This window comes from Panthera onca, chromosome F1, assembly GCF_046562875.1.
Source record: "Panthera onca isolate mPanOnc1 chromosome F1, mPanOnc1 haplotype 2, whole genome shotgun sequence".
NCBI lineage: Eukaryota > Metazoa > Chordata > Mammalia > Carnivora > Felidae > Panthera > Panthera onca.
The window spans coordinates 5,318,224-5,340,429 of NC_138355.1; the positions used below are offsets into that span (position 1 = coordinate 5,318,224).

At 42.6% G+C, this 22,206-nt stretch overlaps 1 protein-coding gene and 1 long non-coding RNA gene across 8 annotated transcripts in view; one reads left to right on the forward strand and one right to left on the reverse strand.

The window, feature by feature from the left end:
- Positions 1 to 22,206, forward strand: part of LOC145713337 (uncharacterized) — a 385,846-nt gene that overhangs the window by 51,849 nt on the left and 311,791 nt on the right. The window lies entirely within an intron of this gene.
- The window catches only part of LIN9 (lin-9 DREAM MuvB core complex component), a 60,688-nt gene that overhangs the window by 20,493 nt on the left and 17,989 nt on the right, over positions 1 to 22,206 (reverse strand). For all 7 annotated transcript variants that reach the window (XM_078441119.2, XM_078441123.2, XM_078441125.2 and 4 more), the window contains 7 exons: positions 20,388 to 20,521; positions 18,724 to 18,849; positions 10,837 to 10,994; positions 7,021 to 7,154; positions 4,916 to 5,035; positions 4,516 to 4,617; positions 449 to 529 (listed from right to left, as the gene is read on the reverse strand). In XM_078441119.2, coding sequence (XP_078297245.1) covers positions 449 to 529; positions 4,516 to 4,617; positions 4,916 to 5,035; positions 7,021 to 7,154; positions 10,837 to 10,994; positions 18,724 to 18,849; positions 20,388 to 20,521 — 855 coding nt within the window. The remainder of the gene's footprint in view (positions 1 to 448; positions 530 to 4,515; positions 4,618 to 4,915; positions 5,036 to 7,020; positions 7,155 to 10,836; positions 10,995 to 18,723; positions 18,850 to 20,387; positions 20,522 to 22,206) is intronic.

Genomic DNA, 22,206 nt, shown 5'->3' on the forward strand with positions numbered 1-22,206 from the left:
GGGACTCTCACGTTTTTGGACCGATTAGATGAACAGAATAGGATATAAATACTGTCAAGATAATCTGAATATGCCAATTTATGTATTTCTGGATTTTATTCATTCCGGATCACTTTTCATAACCACTGTTAACACGACTTCCTTAGTCAGAGGTGCCAACGCTAGGGGGCCTACCTTCACGCAAACTGTCAACGAACCCAGCAAACCCATTAATCCCGTTCAACTGGACACTCGGTGGCATAATGAGGTCTGGGGTAACGAACCGCATTGCACTGACAATTTGCTCGGCTGTGTTCAGTACAACGAGAGATAAAGATAGCAAATGAGGATTTAACAATAACATTTATCTCAAGGTTTTCGTCTGTAAAAAATTTGTCCATCCTCAGATAACAGAAGTCCCCACCATTTGAAAATTAGACAAGCAAACAAAAAAGAGAAATATCCTTACCAATTTTTCTGCTTCGGTGTTCATTTCCCTTAATTTTTTGATACGTTCCTTTTTAATCATGAGGATTTTTGATAATTTGGTCTACGGACAAAGACAAAGAAATGTTTCGGAATAAATAGCGGCCTTTAAGTAAAAGAGACATCAAATTACCAATTTCTCGACTATGGTATTTTAGCAGATTTTAGCGTTTCAAAATAAATAAATGTAGCACAGGCGTTTTTATTTTATAAATCTGACTGGCTGGCAGCAAAATATTAAAAAAAAAAATCCACTGTAACCAGGACATGTCAAAAGGACTAAGCAGTCAGCCTGAACAAGCTTTCACTGGCCCAACATGGGACAATTCAGGGACCAATAAGAATAACCCCTTCACTGGATGGAAGCACAAATATGTTGAAACTTAGGAGTTCAAACCGATGCCGTAAAACCATTAATCATTACTGGAGAATGCTAGTGACCAAACTCATTATTTTATAAGCTGGAAGACAAAGAGAAAGAATCCTGTGTTTACCCCGTCTTCCTATACAAACCGTATAAACCAGATCATCGGGTAACCGGATAATAGGTTAGGGGAAGTTTTTCTTTATAAAGCTATTTCAGTTAATAAACAAAGAAGGACTGACAGAACGAGAGCAGTGCCAAGCTGCGATGCTAATGAATGGTTACATTGAGGCACTGATCGTCACCGCAGCCACGTCACATAAAGGAACGTAGAAAATGTGCGGGTCTCCTGTCAGAACAAAAAATTCCCACAAAAGTAGTTTCTTCAACAAGTAAGTCGTATGGGAAAAAGAACATTCGACGGCCTTAAAGTGTATTTATTTTGAGAGAGAGAGAACACACGCGCACGCAAGGACAAAGCGCAGAGAGAATCTCAAGCAGGCTCCGGGCTGTCAGCACAGGGTCTGATGCGGGACTCAAACCCACAAACCGTGAGATCACGGCCTGAGCCGATGTCGGACACTTCACTGACCGAGCAGCCCAGGCGCCCCTCTTTTTCTGTCTTTTAATTGTTATTATTTTTTTAATGTTTATTTTTGAAAGAGAGAGAGCATGTGCGTGCGTGCGAGAGGGGGAGGGGGCAGAGAGAGAGAGGGACAGGGGATCCAAAGCGGACTCTGCTCTGACAGCAGTGAGCCTGACACGGGGCTCGAACTCACAAACCATTAGATCACGACTTGAGCCGAAGTCGGTCGGTCACCCAACTGAGCTCACACAACTTAGTTGTGTTTCTTTAAAAAAAAGAAAACAACGGGGCACCTGGGTGGCTCAGTTGGGTGAGCGTCCGACTTCGGCTCAGGTCATGATCTCGTGGCTTGTGAGTTCCAGCCCCGAGTCGGGCTCTGTGCCGACCGCTCAGAAGCTGGAGCCTGCTTCGGATTCTGTGTCTCCCTCTCTCTCTCTGCCCTTCCCCTGCTCATGGTCTGTCTCTCAACAAATAAATGTTAAAAAAAAATTTTTATAAAAAAAAGAAAAAAAGAGCCCTTAGAGATACAAACTAATACATTTACATATAAAGGATATGATGTTTAGTGTCTGCTTCTCAATAATGCAAAAGGGAGACCAGGGTGGGAGCAGCAATGATATCAGACCAGCCAGCTGGTGGACGGGCACACGGAGACGTAGTAAACGAAGCTACTGCTTTTAAGTCTGTACATTTTCAACAATAAAGACGCCCTAAGAAATTGGCCTCTAAGTTGATCCGGGCAGAGGGGCTGGTAAGACATGCCCCAGGACTGTCACGGGACAGACCGTATTTAGTGACTGTATTTAGATCTCTGGACAGGCCTCCCTTCTCCTCCAAGGTACTGGATTTTCATGGAACTATGTGTGATTCTTTAGAGTTGGAAGCAGTAAAAGATGGCAAGGGTCCCTTTTTTGTTTCTATTTCAGTTTTGTGGTGTTTGCTTTTGATAGAAAATCATGACGTTTCCTTTGAATTCTTTTCAAAACTGAGTCTTCTCTGAAAAAGCAGACCAGTCTCTTTAGATTCCTCAAAATCCCTAACCCCAGGAAATAAAAAGTTTCCTCAAGGGACGCCTGGGGGGCTCAGTCGGTTAAGTGTCCGACTTCAGCTCAGGTCATGATCTCACTGTGGGTTTGAGCCTCACTTCGGGCTCTGTGCTGATGGCTCGGAGCCTGGAACCTGCTTTGGATTCTGTCTCCCTCTCTCTCCCCCTCCCCCACTCATGCTCTGTCTCTCAAAAATAAACATTAAAAAAAAAACATTAAAAAAAGTTCCCTCGAAAAGAAAATTCATTGTAAACTATGAATTATGAAAACTTGCAAAATTTTTTAGTATTTATTTTGTCATAAGAAAAAATATTCAGAACAGAAGAAGATAAAAATATATCTACTTCAGAGGTGTCTGGCTGACTCAGTCAGTAGAGGGTGCAACTCTTAATCTCAAGGTCATGAGTTCAAGCCCCACTTTGGGCAGAGAGATTACTTAAATATGTATATGTTTCAAAGCTTAATATTAACAAGAGCAACCTGCGTTTCATAGAACCTTACATAATACAAAAGACTAGTACATAAAAGAACTTTTACCTTTTAGATAGCTTAAAATAATAATGAAATTAGTGTCTTAATGGAGGTTTACACCTAGTTTTTGAATTTTAAAATTAAGCACTGAAACCAAACATCGAAGCATTACTAAAAATATCAATGCTTTACAAGTAGTGCAGTAGTACTTAGCTTCTGGCTCCCTCTGCTGGTCAGTCTCTCTCTCTCTCTCTCTCTCTCTCTCTCTCTGTCTCTCTCTTTCTCTCTCTCTCTCTCTCTCTCACACACACACACACACACACACACACACACACACACACACACACACACACACTTGTCCAAATAGGACATATTAGCTTTGTTTTTACTTCCACTATTTAAAAGAAAGAAGTTCTTTAAAAAATGACGTGTCCTATTTGTGAACATATGATCAAGGAATACTAAATGTTATACATACCCACATAAATGACACAATTTTCCCTTAAAATGACATCAATTTTGCAAGTGGGAACACTGAATATTTTAACAAATTATGTTACGGACATTTTTTTTTTTTTTTTACTCTACCCCCACCCAGCCAAAGTGGTTTTTCTTTTCAAAAAAGGAAAAGAAACAAATCAAACATTATTAGACTATGATTAAAAGTAAATCCTTTATTTAATGGCATATTCAAAGAAAACAGCTCATTGCATTCTTCTGAATCAGGCTCTTCGGGAATCTTGTTCTACAGAAGATTCTACACTCGCTTCAGGTGGGGCTTGCGTGTCTCAGTGTCTGATCGCTACTTAGCAACCTGATGCGTCAGGACAGCTCAGCTGACGGCGGCGGGATGCGCTGAGGTCACTAAATACAAGCCTTCAGGAGCACCTGGATGGCTCAGTGGTTAAGCGTCGGACTCTTGGTTTCCTAACCGCTTCTTTTATTATTATTTTTTAAGATTTTATTTTTCAGTAATCTCTATGCCCCACATGGGGCTTGTAACTCACAACCCTGAGATCAAGAGTCAGGCACCCCTCTTCTTCTGGGATGCCTGGGTGGCTCAGGCAGTTAAGTGTCCAACTCTTGATTTCGGCTCAGATCACGAATCTCATGGTTCATGGGATCGAGCCCCGTGTCGGGCTGTGTGCTGACAGCACGGAGGCTGCTTGGGATTCTCTCCCTCCCTCTCCCTCTCTCTCCGCCCCTACCCCGTTTGCACTCTTTCTCTCTCAAAATAAATAAACAACAACAAAAAAAACCCTCATACTTAACAAGTTATTAAGTTAACCATTCAGAATGTGACAGAGCATATGCTGTAATGTTAGAGGCCCTAACACAGCAAAATAGTAAGAACCAAACCTAAGAAAAGCTCAACAAAGAAGACTTCTAAGTCTTTTTCTGCCTGTTGTGACTTTTACTTTCAAGCTTTGTTGGAAATAACAAGAGTTCTTAAAAACAACACAATGATTTAAAAAAAAAAAAAAGTAAAAATATTTGGTCATTGACAAATTTTCAGCTTTAACAACACAGAAGACACTGAATTTTTTTCAGAAGCACGCCAAGCTACTCTGAGCAATTCTTACCACTTGGATCAGGAACTCCACGGGGAAACCGCCTAACGTCTCAGTGTCAGAGCCAGAAATTTTACTTCTCCACGGTGACTGTCCTAGTAAAGGGTCATTATCCTATGGGAACAAAAGGGAATCATTTAACCACTGACGGTTCAAAAGAAAGCATTTTATTTTTAGATAACAGTAATTCCTATTTTAATGGATATTACGTTACAAATCTTACAAAAAGGAAAATACAGAGTTGAAGTACAGAGTTGAAGCAACTATGTACTCATTTAACTGACGACTTAAGATAACGTAGCCACCTCCTGAAGGTGCCGTCACAGATGTGTATTTCATACAAATGCAACTCACATGCATAAGAATCATTTATGATGGCATCACTTACAGATGCCATTTAAGAAATATTTACCGTAATCGGTGACTGGAGAGGAGGAGTATAATGTAACCGTGGTGGCGTCATAAAAAACCGAGAAGGCCGCTGTTTTTGTCCAAAGGCAGCAATTGGCATTGTCTCGTGGGGCTCATTACTCTTTGAGAAAAGAGAGAAGTACACAAGACTCAAATAACTTTACCAATTGTTTCGGCTTTATAAACATTACGTTTCAGCTGGAGAGACGCACTAGCCCATATGCCAGGATTCATCACAGAATATTTTATCCTACAGAGGTCAGGGGGCTAAACCTTAAGTCATAGTATGAAAATACTACGTTGCTGGGGCACCTGGGTGGCTCGGATCAGCTCAGGTCATGATCTCACACTTTGTAAGTTCAAGCCCCGCGTTGGGCTCTGTACTGACAGCAAGGAGCCTGCTTGGGATTCTCATTCTCTCTCTCTCTCTCTCTCTCTCTCTCCCTCTCTCTCTCCCTCTCTCTCTCCCTCTCTCTCTCCCTCTCTCTCTCTCCCTCCCTCCCTCCTCCCCCCTCTGCTCCTCCCCCAGTTGTGCTCTGTCTCTGCCTCAAAAAATAAAAACATTAAAAAAAAAAACAAAACTACTTTGCTATCAAAAGGCTGAATGGAAAAAACAATTAAGGAAAAGACCAAAGGATCAAAACAGAAAATCCCAGATTAACATGAAAGTGTCCTGTGGCCACCTGTGCTTGCTGAGTGCCACAGGCGGTCTCCCTGCCACCCACTGCCAGTCCAGTCCACTCTTATCTGGCCAGGGAGAAATGTGTGGGTGATCTCATAAAGCACATTACAAATTACATTAATGAACCAGACAGGCAATTTTCCTTTTTTGAAAGGACAGGTTGAAAGACTGCATCCTTTAAAGAAAAAAACAAAAACAAAAACAAAAACCTGAAGGCTGGGGCACGTCGCTCTATGGATAGTCTAAACTTTCTCTCTCTCGTATTTCTCCTTTCTAAAAAGTATGTTTGATAAGGAAGTCCTCAGGATAAACAGTCATAATTTTTAAAAAAAGGAAAAATCAGAAAAGGAAGATTCTTCTCTCTTTGCACTAAGGAGACAAAGAAATTTTGATTTTTTTTTTTTTTTTTAATTTTAGAGAAAGAGAGGTAGAGTGCACAAACAGAGGAGGGGGCAGACGGGAAAGGGGAGGGGGAGAGAGGGAGGGGGAGGGAGGGAGGGAGGGAGGGAGGGAGGGAGAGAGAGAGAGAGAGAGAGAGAGAGAGAGAGAGAGAGAGAGAGAGAATCCCAAACAGGCTCCAAGCTCAGCACAGAAGCAACATGGGGCTCAATCCATGACTGTGAGATCCTGACCTGGGCCAAAATCAACAGTCAGACGCTCACGTGACTGAGCCACTCAGGTGCTCTGAAATTTAAGTTCATAATCCCTAAAAATCACGTTTATAATAGAAATGAAAAAAAGGGAGGTTAAGAGTGAATAATTTAATTCCCATGAGGCTCAGAGGAAACCAACTGTTATGAACGGTTAATTATTCACTTTATAAAAACTTTATCGGATTGCAGAGTTGTCTTAGTTCTTAAAATTATGTTGACTGATCAGAAAGGTGTAGAACTCTCAAGGCATTGCTAAATCAAGCACGATCAGGAAGTAATGGTGTAGTAGTAGAAAGGACTGTATCACGAATTCAAAAGGCCTGGATCCTGGTCTCAGCCTGGCAGTGCCCACTCTAGGGTCTCGAATAAGTTACTTCACGTACTTCCGTCTTAAGTTCACCATGCAAAAAGCGCACAATTCTGAGGCTAAAATAGGAGAACGAATGTTAAAGTGCAAGATGTTACTTCATGTTTTTCAACTCTTCTTGCAAGAGGAGTAGACTTTAGTGAAGCAGCTGGACCAAGAGTGCTCTGTGGCCAAGACTGTTCAGTGAGGAGTGATTAGTGCTGTCACACTCGAGTGCTGCGTGGGGAAGGACGTTAGCTCCGGGAACGTCAAAGACTTTGATATCGTTCCGCTCCAGGGGCCAAACCCCCCGGGATCTCTTCCTCTGTAACCTGGAATCTGGAGTCCCTCACAAAACGGCCTGTAAGAAGATTCTACAGAGCGTCCTTAAAGGCATAAACGTGCGTGTATTACGAAATACTCACCAGGACTTCGTAGTCAGGGACGGTGTGGGTCCCGAGCCCTGCCCTATCAAAAGTGACTCGATAAGTGGCATTAAAAGTATCCACGGCATCTATTTGTCCGGTGAAGAGACCATCATGAACACCACGTAATCGTGCTGGGAAAAGAGATGAAAAGGCATCACGCTGTTTGGAAGGATACAACAAACTGTCAAATATAAAACTGCTCTAAACATGTGATTTAAAACGTAGGAAGTGTACAGGGGGGTGCCTGGGGGGCTCAGTCGGTAAAGCGGCCAACTTCGGCTCAGGTATGATCTCGTGGTTCGTGGGTTCGAGCCCTGCGTCGGGCACTATGCTGACAGCTCGGAGCCTGGAGCTGCTTCAGATTCTGTGTTTCCCTCTCTCTCTGCCCCTCCCCAGCTTATGCTCTGTCTCTCTTGCTCTCGAAAATAAATACACTTAAAAAAAATTTGTTTTAACGTAGGAAGTATAGTATTATTGTCTATTATAGTATCACACAAAGCATGTATTTTAGGTTGAGAGAAACAAAAAAATTTTAAAGAACACCTATAATGATGATCACTAATTTGATACATGAACGAAAGCCTAGATCTACCAGGGGAAAATTTATGTATGTATGTATGTATGTATGTATGTATGTATATAATCTCTACCCCTCACGTGGGGCTCAAACTCATGACCCCAAGACCAAGAGTCACATGCTCTACCGACTGAGCCAGCCGGGTGCCCCTACCGGGGGGAAATATTTTTAAGTCTTGCCTTGAACCCCAAATTAAAAAAAAAAAAAAAAAAAAGTCAACAGAAGAACTTTGGTTGTTATACACAAGTGAAACACTTGGAGCCGTTTAACTAAAAAAAAAAAAAGACAACGATGCTGTTCAGAAAAGATTAATCCACCAGGCCCAAGACTGCTCTCCTTAGAAAGGCCTGTCTGCAAGGTTAGCATCCGGGAACTTGAATGTCCAGCGTTCCCACTGTTCCCACACTAACAAAGGTGGTTTACTGGACCTACACCGTGTGTGCCAACAACGTGGCTGAGGTGGCATACCTCCTTTCGTTCAGGGGGTCCAGTTCCAGAACATGCTAGGTAGCGGGCACCTATGTAAACCCTTGGTCACGGTGACCGCTGAGTCTCTTTCTTGTTTTCTTTCTTTCTCTTAATGTTTGTTTAGTTATTTTGAGAGAGAGAACGAGACAGAGATAGAGAGTGAGCAGGGGAGGGGCAGAGAGAGAAGGAGAGAGAAAATCCCAAGCAGGCTCGAGTCCGACGCGGGGCTCAAACCCATGAACTGTGAGATCATGACCTGAGGTGAAGTCAGACGCTTAACTGACCGAGCCACCCAGGCGCCCCGGGCATTTTTTTTTTTTTAAACCCAGTTTGATAGTCTCTACTTTTTAAGTATAGGGCTCAGTTCATTGACATTTAAAATAATGAAAATAGGACGAGACTTGAGCCCACCATCTTGCTCTTTATTTTCTAGTTATCCCGTGTTTTTTCTTTCCCTGTCCTTTCTTTCCCGTCATCTTCTCATTCAATTACTTGTTACAATTTCAAAATTAACTTTAAAAAAATTTTTTTTAATGTTTATTTATTTTTGAGACAGAGAGAGACAGAGCATGAGCAGGGGAGGGGCAGAGAGAGGGAGACCCAGAATCCGAAGCAGGCTCCAGGCTCCGAGCTGTCAGCACAGAGCCTGACGCGGGGCTCGAACCCACGAACCGCGAGATCACGACCTGAGCCGAAGTCAGACGCTTAACCAAATGAGCCACCCAGACACTCCCCAAACTGACTTCTTTATTGGTTTTTCAGGTATGCCTTTTAGCAGTTTTTATTTTTTGTTAGTTTATTTATTTATTTTGAGAGAAAGGGAGAAAGAGAGCACACAGGGGAGGGGCAGAGAGAGAGAGAATGAGTGTGCGCTCAAGTGGGAGAGAGGCGGGGAGAGAGAGGATCTGTGCAGAGCCTGCCTCGGATCCTCTCTCTCTCCCCCCGTCTCTCTGCTCCTCCCCCACCTGTGTACATGTCTCTCTCTCTCTCTCAAATAAAAAATAAACATTAAAAAAAAGAGCCCCAGCAATGGATTCCTACACACTTTTCTCGTATCTTCATACAGCCAGTCCAACCTATTCTCCACTGTCATGAGAACGCCTACTCATAGACCCTCTATAAAATTCTCAGTCTCTTCAAATAATACTGCCAGTCCTTAAAATTTTGAAGCAACTGACTTTTACAAATTTCCTAACTGGGGGGCACCTGGGTGGCTGGGGTGAGTGTCCATCTGACTCTTGGTTTCAGCTCAGGTCATGTTCTCCTGGTTTATGTGTGAGATCAAGTCCCACAATGGGCTCTTTGCTCTCAGCACACAGCCCGCTCAGGATTCTCTCTCTCCCTTTTTCCCTCTGCTCCTCCCCTGCTTGCACACGTGTGTGCACACTCTCTCTCTAAAGAAATAAATACACTGAAAAAAAAAAAAAAAGTCCTGTGTTTCTGTGTTACTCTATTCTTCTCAACGCTTCTCTGATTTGTAGTTACCCTGTAGACTTTGTATCTGTGCTTTTTTATATGGGGTTTTTAGAACCAATGTATCTTTTTTTTTTTTTTATTGAAGCAGCTTTTTAATGTTTATTTATTTTTAAGACAGAGAGAGACAGAGCATGAACGGGGAGGGTCAGAGAGAGAGGGAGACACAGAATCCGGAGCCGGCCCCAGGCTCCGAACTGTCAGCACAGAGCCCGACGCGGGGCTCGAACTCACAGACCACGAGATCGCGACCTGAGCCAAAGTCGGACGCTCAATTGCCTGAGCCACCCAAGAGCCCCTAGAACTAACGTATCTTTTCGAGACTTTTCGAGATCCCTCACTTCATTGCCAGCCTCACCCCCAGGCCAATTTTGTCGGGAGAGAGGTCATTGGTAAGTTTTGTATGTGGTAAGTTGTCGTGGCAAGTCGTGACCAAATCCGTTCACTTCCTTGTATGCATCTCATATGCACCACATAGGCTCTTCTCTATTATCCACCTTTCCTCGGAATTACTCCTCTCTACAGCGTCATGGAAATACGTACCACTTCTACGACTAGAAAAAGTGATATTAACGTAACTCGAGGTTACCTTTCCTCCAGAAAACGTTCCTTGATAAATCCAACCATTTTTAAAACCCTTTCAGTACAGTTACTAATCTGTCTACCCACTCAACACCTTGTTATTTTTTATATTACATAAGTTATGATTTTAGTTTACCACATTATGAAGAATTACCTTAAACTTGAGGCTTTGGTGCTACTTTCCTTCCACGTCGTAACCAAAAAGAATACACAGAATCATATCCACCAACCGACAGAATTTATATCCTTAAATAAAACTTTGAACCAACTACCTACTGAATAATTTCATTTATTCAGTCCTTAGAAATGGACTATCCCCAAAGCCAAAGAGCGCAAGAACAACGTGTTTGTGGGCTAACCACTGAAGAGCGGTTAGACAGGCAAGTAAATGATGTGAAAGCCAAAGACGGAATCATTTAAAAATTCAAAATGTAAACAATGTACAGCTGCAGGGACCCCAGTGAACTGTCGATTTCGTCTTTGTGTCAGTTTGCTCCGGCTTACGTCGTAGTAGACGTTGCTTCGACCTGGTACGCTTTTCCCTAAGTAGTTTCAAACGGGATGTCATAGACGAACCAACAGTACCTTGGACCGCATGTTACTACAGAGCTACGGCGTAAGCTTCTCAGTTTAAAAGCCACGTGTCTAGTGGCTAGCAGTCGGCATGGTGAAACCTTACAAATCAAACCAGTAATGAACTTGTGCTCACTCACCTGTAACTTTGGTTCCGATAACCAGGGGCAAAGGGATTTCGTCTGGGAGGTCTTTGAACTGGGAAACGTCCGCAACTTTCCTTTGTTGTAAGAGTCTTATTTTCTGCCGTTTCTGTTTTAATGCTGATCTCTCTTCCTCAAAAAATGCAGAAGAACATCTAGAATAAATTACAAAAACCATATAAACTGATAACCATCCTATACGGAAACTTGACATCAGACCATCCACCTCACCGTGCCCTCTTTTCCTCTCTTGAGGAATTTGTTCAAAAACAGGCTCTTAGATATAGTCATTGTTTCTCTTCAAAGTAAATTATCTAGATGGCCCTTTCCTACAAAGGAGGAGGATTTGGTCACCATCCTTTGACACCACGGCATCTGGATCCCAGGTCTCCTCCTGGGACCAAATCCAATTACAATATTCTATTCAGAAGAACAAGATATCTTCCTTGTGACCCAGTGAGCGAACCAATACAGAATTAAAGATGAGGCTTACCACTGTGTAAATGTTTAATCATACTTCCTGCCTTGAAGCATAAGCACTGAATTTACTCTTATCTTTAGGGCCTTACTTCCTTTTTTTTTTTTTTTTTAATGTTTGTTTATTTTGAGAGAGAGAGAGAGAGGGATCACACGCATGCACGAGCAGGGGAGGGGCAGAGAGAGAGGGAGACAGAATTCCAAGCAGCCTCCCTGCTGTCAGCGCAGAGTTCAACACGGGGCTCAGTCCCATGACCGCGAGAACACGACCTGAGCCGAAATCAAGGGTCGGACGCTCAACCAACAGAGCCCCCCAGGCCTGTCATACTTCTATTCTCAAATACTGGGATGAACCAAAGTGACTTCAGCACAGCTTTCATGCCACAAAATATAGATCCACGAAACCATCACCACAGACGAGATCATGAACACTTCAAGACGTCAATCACTCCCCAAAGTCTCCTCGTGGTACTTTACCATCCCTCCTTCTACACCGCACTTCTCAAGCAATCACCAAGTTGCTTTCTGTCATTGTAGTTTCTATCTTCTAAAATCTCAGACAAATGAAATCATCTGGTACCAACTCTTTTTGTCAGGCTTCCTTCACTCAGCCTAATTACCCCAAGAGTAATCCGTGTTGTTGCAGGCGTCGATGGTTCATTCTTTTTACTGGAGAACAGTATCCTGCTCCACGAGTGTGTCATAACCCGTTCATCTGTTCACCTAGTGGTGGACAGTCGGGCTGTTTCCACTTTGGGGCGATTACAACTTAGGTGACACGAACATCTGTGGATAGGTTTTTGTATACATTTTTGCTTTAATTTCTCTTCACTAAATACCTAGGAGTGGAATGGCTGGGTCAGATGGTCAGTGTCTGCTTAACCTTTCAAGAAACGAAAAACAAAAGAAGCCAACTATCGCCCAAGAAGACCTACAGACGACAAATAAGCCTATTTGATGCTCCACATCGTGTGTCATCGGGGAAATGCAAATTAAATGAGACACTAGTACACACCTATTACAACGACCGAGACCTGGAACGCAGACAACACCCAATGCCGGCAAGGACGGGGAACAGAAACCCTCCTTCCTTCAGGTGGGGACGCAAAACGGCACGGCCGCTTTGGAAGACGGTTAGATGGTTTCTCGCGAAACGACGCACCCTCTTACCATACCCTCGAGTAACCACACTCCTTCGTATCTACCCGGATGAGGTGGAAACTTCCGTCCGCACCAAAACTCCAACACAGACGCTCATGGCAGCTTTACTCACAACTGCCAGAACTTGAAGCCACCGAGACGTCCTTCGGTGAGGCGAGTGGGATATTCGGACATACGATTCAGCGCTCACAAGGACGAACGACTGGGGCACCTGGGTGGCTCAGCCGGTGAAGCGTCAGACTCTGGATTTCGGCTCGGGTCACGATCTCAGTCGGGAGATCGAGGCCCACATCGGGCTCCGCGCTGACCCTGGAGCCTGCTTGAGATTCTTTCCCTCCCTCTCCCTTTGCCCCTCCCCCACCCGCACGCTCTCAAAAAATTTTTTTGATTTAAAAATAAATTAAAAACTAAACCAACAAAAAGGATGAACTGTCAGGCCAGGAAAAGGTACAGGGGGACCTGAGATGCATACCACTAAGTGAGAGCAGCCAATCCGAAAAGGCTACATGCCGTGTGATTCCAATATATGACACTCTGGAAAACGGAGACCTCTGGAGACAATAAAAAGGTCAGTCGCCAGTAGCTGGGACTGCGGGGGGAGGAATGACTAACTGAAGTGCGAGAGATTTTTAGAGCAGAGCAAATACTCTACGACATCCTGATGGTAGATATGTCAGTGTACGTTTTTCAAAACCCGTAGACTGTACAAAACCGGGAGTGAACCCATCAACCCGCTCTGGTGGGAGATACTGAGGACGGGGGAGGCTGCATCTCTGTGGGGGCCGGGGGTATATGGGAAACTCTCTATACCTTCCTCTTGATTCGGTTGTGAACCTAAAATTCTCTGAAGAGGTCTTCAAACCATCAGACGGTTTTCCAAAGTGGTTGCACCATTTTATGTTCCCATCAACAGCACAGAGGATTCCAAGTTTCCCCAGAGCCTCACCAACACTTGGTAAGCTTAACCTCATAAGTTTAAAAAAAATTATTTTTAATGTTTATTTATTTTTGACAGAGAGAGACAGAACATGAGCGGGGGAGGGGCAGAGAGAGAGGGAGACCCAGAATCCGAAGCAGGCTCCCGGCTCCGAGCCGTCAGCACCGAGCCCCACGCGGGGCTCGAACCCACAAACCGTGAGATCATGACCTGAGCCGAAGTCGGGCACTCAACCGATTGAGCCACCCAGGCGCCCCTCTGCCTTCTTTTCTTAATGTATCTTAGCAGTCTGTTCCAAGTCAGCACACAAGGAATGATCTCTGATTTTATTTTGGTTTACATTAAGTGGTTTCCAAGTTGTTTACTATATCGAGATACCACATTTGAATGAATCATTCCCCTATTATTGGACATTCACGTTTTGCCAATCTCTTGCTACTGGAAGTAATACTGTAATTAGTAACACCCGGGTACAGACTTTTCTGTAACCTAACGTGGTAGAATTACTAGGTGAAAGGGTATGAAAATTTGTAAACCTGAGAGATATTATCAAATTGCCCTCCACAGAGGTTATCTAAATTTACTCTCACCAGCAAGCATGACTACTCACCATACCCCTGCCAACATAACATATTAAAGCTTTACGGACTAAAAACCAGTATCCTAGCATACTCTGATTTTTCCATTTCTTACTATGAGTAAGACTGACCTCTTTTCATGTGTTTACAAGATCCACTTTTTCTTCTTTCCTATGTACTGTTTATAATCATTTTTATCATGGATTTTTTGACTTTTTCTTATGGACTCACAGGAGTTATTTACATGTTAGGAAATTGGGCTTTGTGATAAGAATTATAAATATTTGTCATTGTCTTTTGATTTCATGTTTCTTTTGGAGAGGGTAATGCAAAATGTTATTATTATTTTTAATGTTTATTTTTGAGAGAGGGAGAGAGAGAGAGAGAGTGTGCATGCATGAGTGGGAGAGGGGCAGAGAGAGAGGGAGACACAGAATCCGAAGCAGGCTCCAGGATCTGAGCTGTCGGCACAGAGCCTGACGTGGGACTCGAACTCACGGAAACGTGAAATCGTGACCTGAGCTGAAGTCAGACGCCTAACCGACTGAGCCACCAAGGTGGCCCTGAAATGTTATTTTTCTGCAGCTAAATTTGTTGATATTTTCCTTTATGATGCCTAGCTTTGTGGACTCTTAGACAGACCTTTCCCACTCAAGATTAAGCAAAACTCTCCCATAAATTTCTCTACCAGTTTTACTGTTTCATTTTTTAGGATTTTTTAATTTTTTAGTCATGTTTACACCCAAGCTGGGGCTTGAACTTACAACTCCAAGATCCAGAGTCGCATGCTCTACTGACTGAGCCAGCCAGGCGCCCCTCATTTTAAAAATATTTAAATCATCTAGGGGCGCGTGGGTGGCTCAGTCGGTTGAGCATCCGACTTCAGCCCCGGGGATGATCCCGCGCTTCATGGGTTCGAGCTCCGCGTCCAGCTCTGTGCTGACACCTCAGGGCCCTGAGCCTGCTTCGGATTCTGTGTCTCCCTCTCTCTCTGCCCCGCCCCTGCTCATGCTCTGTCTCTCTCAAAAAATAAAATAAAATAAAAATTATGAAACCGGCTCTTCTCTCTAGGTTGCTAGAGTGGTCTCAATATCCATGAAGTAAATAATTTAGCCTCTTCCTCCCTCCACGTATTTGAGAGGCAACCACTGCTATTATGCATTAAATCCCCAGAGACATCTGTGACACTATCTGAATTCTCTTTCCTTAATCCGTCTATTTACGTGCCATTACTATACTTTGTTAATGAAGATCACTTGGTAATCGACTTCAGTATCTGGTAAGCATAGTTACTTTGCTGCTTCAGATTCTTCCTAGATCTTTTTGCTTGATTTCACCTGTCTTAAATCTGAATTTGAGAATTAGTTCATCTAGTTAAAAAAAAAAAAAGTCCCAATGATTTTGTTTGTTTTACTGTTTATTTATTTTTGAGAGAGACAGAGACAGAATGCGAGTGGGTTAGGGGCAGGGAGAGAGGGAGACACAGAATCCTAAGCGGGCTCCAGGCTCTGAGCTGCCAGCACAGGGCCCGACGTGGGGCTCGAACTCACGACCTATGAGATCATGACCGGAGCCGAAGTCGGACACTCGACCGACTGAGCCACCTGGGTGCCCCAGTTCTACTGATATTTTTATTGAGACTGATTTGAATTTACAGATTAACTTAGAACCTTAAGTCTTCTTATCAAACCTCAAATACATCTTCCCATTTCACCATCTGTATATTGCACATTTTCTTCCTGGCATTTTATCACTCTTTTAGGGTATTTTAAGAAGTATATTGTAGCAATAATATGTATTGTACCTTGACTTCCTCAGAGAAAAGAAAAACTACAAACTTTTGTTGAAAATAAAGACTTCATTTCAACTGTAAATTAACTCTGATGAAGTAAAGAACTAAACCATTAAGCAATGTTATAGAAAGGTAACGGAATAAGTTAATGAGAAATATTTCAACGACACTCTTAAGCTACAGAATTATAAGAAAACAATGAAAAAGTGACTAACATATGATCCTGATGGACAATAATTAGAAACAAGAACCTCAATTCACGCAAACATGTAAAGTCACAGTTTTGTACCAAAATGGCCTAAAGGAATTAATTACCAAAGACCAAAAACTACCAGGATGAAACACATAGGTCCATCTCATTTTAATTCTGTTCTTACAAAGGAGGGAAATATTAAAGACATATCAGCAATGTGATCTTTCAATACATAGATAAAATACTACCGGTTCCATTAAAAGTTCTCCTTGTGTTTCATCGCTAACTATAGAAATCATTAAAACTGGGGCACCTGGGTGGCTCAGTCGGTTAAGCGCCCAGCTTTGGCTCAGGTTATGATCTCACAGTTCATGAATTTGAGCCCCACGTCGGGCTCTGTGCTGACAGCTCAGAGCTTGGAGCCTGCTTTGGATTCTGTGTTCCCCTCTCTCTCTGTTCTTCCCCTGCTTGCACTGTGTCTCTCTCTCTCTCTCTCAAAAATAAACATGAAAAAAAATTTTTAAAAAATCATTGAAACTAAATTCTGTTTCTACTTGCCCAAGTCACTTTATATTTCCATGCCTTCCCTGAACTTTCCCACCATTTAAGGTGAAAAAGTCTTGGGGCGCCTGGGTGGCTCAGTTGGTTAAGTGTCTGACTTCAGTTCAGGTCATGATCTCGCAGTTAGTGGGTTCGAGCCCCGCGGTGGGCTCCACACTGCCAGTGAGGAGCCTGCTTGGGATTCTCTCTTTCTCCCTCTCTCTGCCCCTCCCCTGCGTATGCACACATGTCCTCTCGCCCTGTCTCAAAATAAATAAACTTAAAAAATAAAGTGAAAAAAATCTTGTACGTGCCTCTAATAGGCAGAGAATATCAGAACTCATGACCTAACATTTCAAAAAATTTTTAAAGTTTCATTTATTTAAGTAATCTCTATACTGCATCGGGGACTCGAACTCACCACCTCAAGATCAAGAGCCCGTGCTCCTCTAAGCCAGCCAGGTGCCCCAAATTTCAAAATTTCACTCAAAAGTAACATAAGGTTTTCCGGGGCACCTGGGTGGCTCAGTCGGTTGAGCATCTGACTTTGGCTCAGGTCGTGATCTCACGGTTCGTGAGTTCCAGCCCCGTGTCGGGCTCTGTGCTAACAGCTCGGAGCCTGGAGTTGCTTCAGATTCTGTGTCTCCCTCTCTCTCTGCCCCTCCACGGCTCGTGCTCTCTCCCCCTCTCAAAAATAAATAGACTTAAAAAAAAAAAGTAATACAAGGTTTTCCAATGTGTTAGAAAGAAAGATAAAACTGGAAAAGGAGAAGTAATGTCACATGAAAAGTAAGTTTTAGGGTGATGGGATGGCTCAGTCAGTTAAGTGTCCAACTTTGGCTCAGGTCATGATCTCTCAGTTCTTGAGTCCAAGCCCCATGTAGGGCTCTGTGCTGCCAGCTCAGAGCCCAACGTGGGGCTGGAACTCACAGACCGTGAGATCATGACCTGAGCTGAAGTTGGATGCTTAACCGACTGAGCCACCCAGGCGCCCCTAAAAAAAAATGTTTTTTAAGCAATTTTCAGAAAATAACAGATTCACTTGATTTTTCTTTCTGGGGTTTTGTTTTTTGAGATAGAATGTGCTTTCATTTATTTTATTGAGATATAACAGACATATAACACCTTATATAACTTTTAGGTGTACAAGGGAAAAATTGGGAGAACCACATTATTTCAAATTTTGTACAGAGAGCGGGAATTTGGGGCACTTGCGTGGCTCAGGTGGTTAAATGTCTGACACTTGATGTCAAGTCATGATCTCACAGTTCATGAGATTGAGCCCCACATCAGGCTCTGCCCTGACAGCACAGAACCTGCTTGGGATTCTCTCTCTCTCTCTCTCTCTCTGCCCCTCCCCTGCTCAGGGGTGCTCTCAGAATGGTTCGATATTTGTATATATTGCAAAAAATATCACCACAATAAACCTAGTCAACATCTGTCACCATATACAGTTAAAATTTTTTCTTGTTGAAGAGAACTCTTAAGATGTGTCAGCAATTTTTTTTTTTCCTACTGTGGGCAGCCCAACATCATGGGGCTTGAACTCATGGCCCTGAGATCACAATCTGGGCAGAGGTCAAGAGTCAGATGGGGGCACCTGGGTGGCTTAGTTGGTTAAGCATCCAGCTCTTGATTTCAGCTCAGGTCATGATCTCAGTGTTCCTGAGATCGAGCTCCGAGTCGGGCACCCAGAGCCTACTTGGGATTCTCTCTCTCTCTCCCTCTCTTTCTGCCCCTCCCCCGCCCTTGTGTTCTCTCAAAATAAATGTTTTTTAAAAAGCAAAACAATTAGGGGCACCTGGGTGGCTCAGTTGGTTAAGCATCAGACTTTAGCTCAGGTCATGATCTCACGGCTTCGGCGTTCAAGCCCCACATCGGGTTCTCTGCTGTCAGCACAGAGCCTGCTTTGGATCCTCTGTGTCCCTCTCTCTTTGCCCCTCCCCCACTAGAGCTCGCTCCCCAAATAACAGCCCCCCTGCCAAATAGTTAAGAAAATAATCAAATCAAAAAAAAAAAAAAAAAAAAAGTATGTTCAAAGCCTGTCATCTGAACAAAGGCTGGTTAATAGGATATATTTAACATACGATTATTCTGAAAAGTTAGGTTCCCAGTATCAGTCCTTGTGAAGATGAAAAAAAACCAATGTGTAATGATACTATCGAGTAATTTATTGATTTTATTTTAAACAAAATGTTATTTTTACCTCCGTGGTTTTCCCATAAGCCGCCTGATTTTTCCCCATTCTACTCTTGTTAACTTTCTTGTTTTTAGATTGGGAAAAGATTCCTTCAGACATACACAGAAGTCATTATCGCCTTCAAAAAGTGGTCTGTAAAACAGAAATGGTATTTTAAAGGTTAATATACAACAAGCTGCTTCAGACGCATAAATTTCAAAATACGCTTTCCAATTTTCAACATTATACTAATCACCAAATGCCATCTTACGCTTCTACCCAGGACACGTATAAAACGGGCACAGATTCAAAGCGTTAAAACCAAAAGTGGTGTTTGTGAAAGTCTGGGAAACCACGAGTGCTACAAGCTACTCGTGAAACAGGTCTGTGCCTGAGGTTCTAGGAGACACTGCTTTTTGTGAGATCTCACATGAGAGTGTATCCTTTGGGAAGCAGCCTAGCATTTGTCATTATATCTTGGGAGGATGAACGTCAGCTACAAAGTATCTCCGCCCCAAAGTCAAGGCCAACACCAAGGAGTCCTCTTGGAGATTAAATCATTTTTAGAAAACTGGAGGACTCGAGAGGGTTAGACCAGTTCCTGGAGATTCCAGAAGAACTCAGATCACACCAGGACACCCTGGGAGTGTCATAAGCCTATGGAAAAAGCTGTGGACAAAAATAAAACAATCATTCATGAGTTTGGGAAACCAGGAACCAGACTTAGAAATCAAATCACACGTGAGTTTCAGGGTCAGATAGGACCATCCACGAGAGTCACTGCAGTGTAGGCAACTGGTTTAGAAACCAGGAAGGGGAAGTCAAGAGAAGCAGCCAGCAGAGCAAGCATCAGTGATTAGCACAGGTCCGATTCGATTAGGATGGATAAGAATTCAGAATTGTTTCTATTGTTACTAGTGTTGAATAATTGGATTTCGCCCGGATCTCTATGTTCTATTTAAACATTTATGTATAATTAAAGTATATAAATACTATGTCCCAAATAAAAAGCTTATCTTAAAAATCTCACTGAATCATTTCTACCATTAGTAACTGCTTCTGTACCAATATACTAGCATGCTTTTTAAGTAGCACGCCCAATGGGGCTTGAACTCACAACCCTGAGATCAAGCGTCGGATGCTCTCCTGACTGAGTCAGGCGGGAGTGCCCCAATATACTAGCATTTAAAAATCTCAAGATCTGGGGCGCCTGAGTGGCACAGTCAGTTAAGTGTCAACTCTTGATTTCAGCTCAGGTCATGATCCCACAGTCGTGGGATGAGCCCCGCACTGGGCTCTGAGCTGGGCACAGAGCCTGCTTGGGATTCTCTCTCTCTCTCTCTGCCCCTCTCCCGCTCTTTCTCTCTCTCTCACTCTCTAAAAAAAGAAAAAATCTCAAGATTTATAAACCACATCTGGTTCATTACAAATAAGGGAGCTCTGTTTTAGGGTATCCACTCCACAGTCTTTGTAAATTATGATACAGAAATTTTACTTTCATTTGACTTTTCATAAAAATGTGTAACAACTTCTGCAAAAGCGGGGAGGGGAAAACTAGAATGGAGAATAGAAAAAGGAAATCAGAAAAAATAGAATCAAAACAGACCTATAGGAAAGAGGATGGCTTATAACATTTGAAAAAGTTCAATTTCTGGTTCAAGTGATATTCACGATGTAAGCCAGATACATACTTATCTATATTTGAGTAGAACCATTCATATATGCACCATTTATGTGCTTTGGGAAGCTTGAGTAGGTTACGTAATCGAAAACCAATCTTCTGTGAGGCTTTCTTATCTGGTGTTGACATTGTTGCTGTAAATTTCTACACAATAAAAAGAGATTAATTACAGGTCCATCAAATAAAAATGAACATCCGTAACATCAAAGACACGTGTAAGAAGGCAGATTATGGTTAAGTACTCGAAAAGGTTCAACAACATTTTCTGTTATTACTTAATAAAATAAGCACTCTGATTATTTCTTACAAAGGTAAAACCTCCAGTTTCCTAACCTATTCTGATAAGGAAGGTGACGTGATCGTCCCCATCATGTTAGCACTGCACTACATACAGGAAGAAGAGAAGTGTGACACAGAGAGAAAATGCAAGCACACAGCACTAGGCCCGGAAGGTTCACCGGTGAATCTCGATCAAACCACAGCACCAGTGCTATCAAAATGCTTCAACTCAAGGAAGAAAGAGCTTCCCAACTATTTTTATGTAGACAGCGTAACAATAAGATCTGCCAAAGTATAATAAAAGGAAATCTCAAAAAATATCACTCATTTGCAAGAATGTTAAAAATGCTTGGAAAGACCTTCCGTGCTCATGGACTGGGAGAATTAATATTTGTTGAAACGTCCATACTATGGGGGCACCTGGGTGGCTCAGTCAATTTATGTGTCGACTCTTGGTTTCGGCTCAGGTCATGACCTCACGGTTCATGGGATCAAGCCCTGCATCGGGCGCCATGCTGTCAGCGAGGAGCCTGCTTGGGATTCTCGCTCTCCACCCCTCCCTGACTCGTTCTCTCTCCAAGATAAATAAACTTAAAAAAGATGTCCATTGTATCTAAAGCAATCTAAAATTCAATGCAATCCCTATGAAAACTCCAATGGCATTTTCCCCAGAAGTATAACAATCTGAAAATGTTATGGAATCACAAAAGATCCAGAGTAGCCAAAGCAATCTTGAGAAGGAAGAACGAAAACAAAACTGGAGACATCACATTCCCTAATTTCACACTATACTATGAGCTACAGTAATCAAAACAGTATCATACTGGCATAAAAACACGTAGATCAATAAAACAGAATAGAGAGCCCAGAAATAAATGCGTGCACATATGGCCAATTAATTTACAACAAAGGAGGCAAGAATGTACAATGCGGAAAGGACAGTCTCTTCAACAAACGGTGTTGGGAAAACGAGACAGCCACATGTCAAAGAATGAATCTGGACCACTGTCTTTCTTACACCCCACATAAAAATAAACTCAAAACAGATTAAAGACTTGAATGTAAGATTTGAAACATAAAATTCCTAGGAAAACACGTAAGCAGTAAGCTCCTAGAGCTTGGTCTTGGTGAGGTTTTTTTTTTTTTTTTTAATTTAATACCAAAAGCAAAGGCAGCAAAAGCGAAAATTAACAAGTGGGACCACATCAGACTAAAAAGCTTCCTTACAGCAAAGGAAACCATCAACAAAACGTTTAAAAGGCAGCCTGCAGAATGGGTGCAAATATTTGCAAATTGTGTATCTGATCAAGGGTCAATATCCAAAATATATAAAAAGTTCATGCAACTCAACGGCAAAAAAACCAATCCAATTAAAAAATGAGCAGACGATATGAAGAGACATTTTCCCAGAGACATACAGATGGCCAACAGGTACACAAAAAGGTCAACAGGAGTCATTGTCAGGGAAAGGCAAATCCACAAAGGGGCATCACCTCCCATCTATCAAAGTGGCCAATATTATAAAAAAGACAAGAAACAACAGGTGTTGG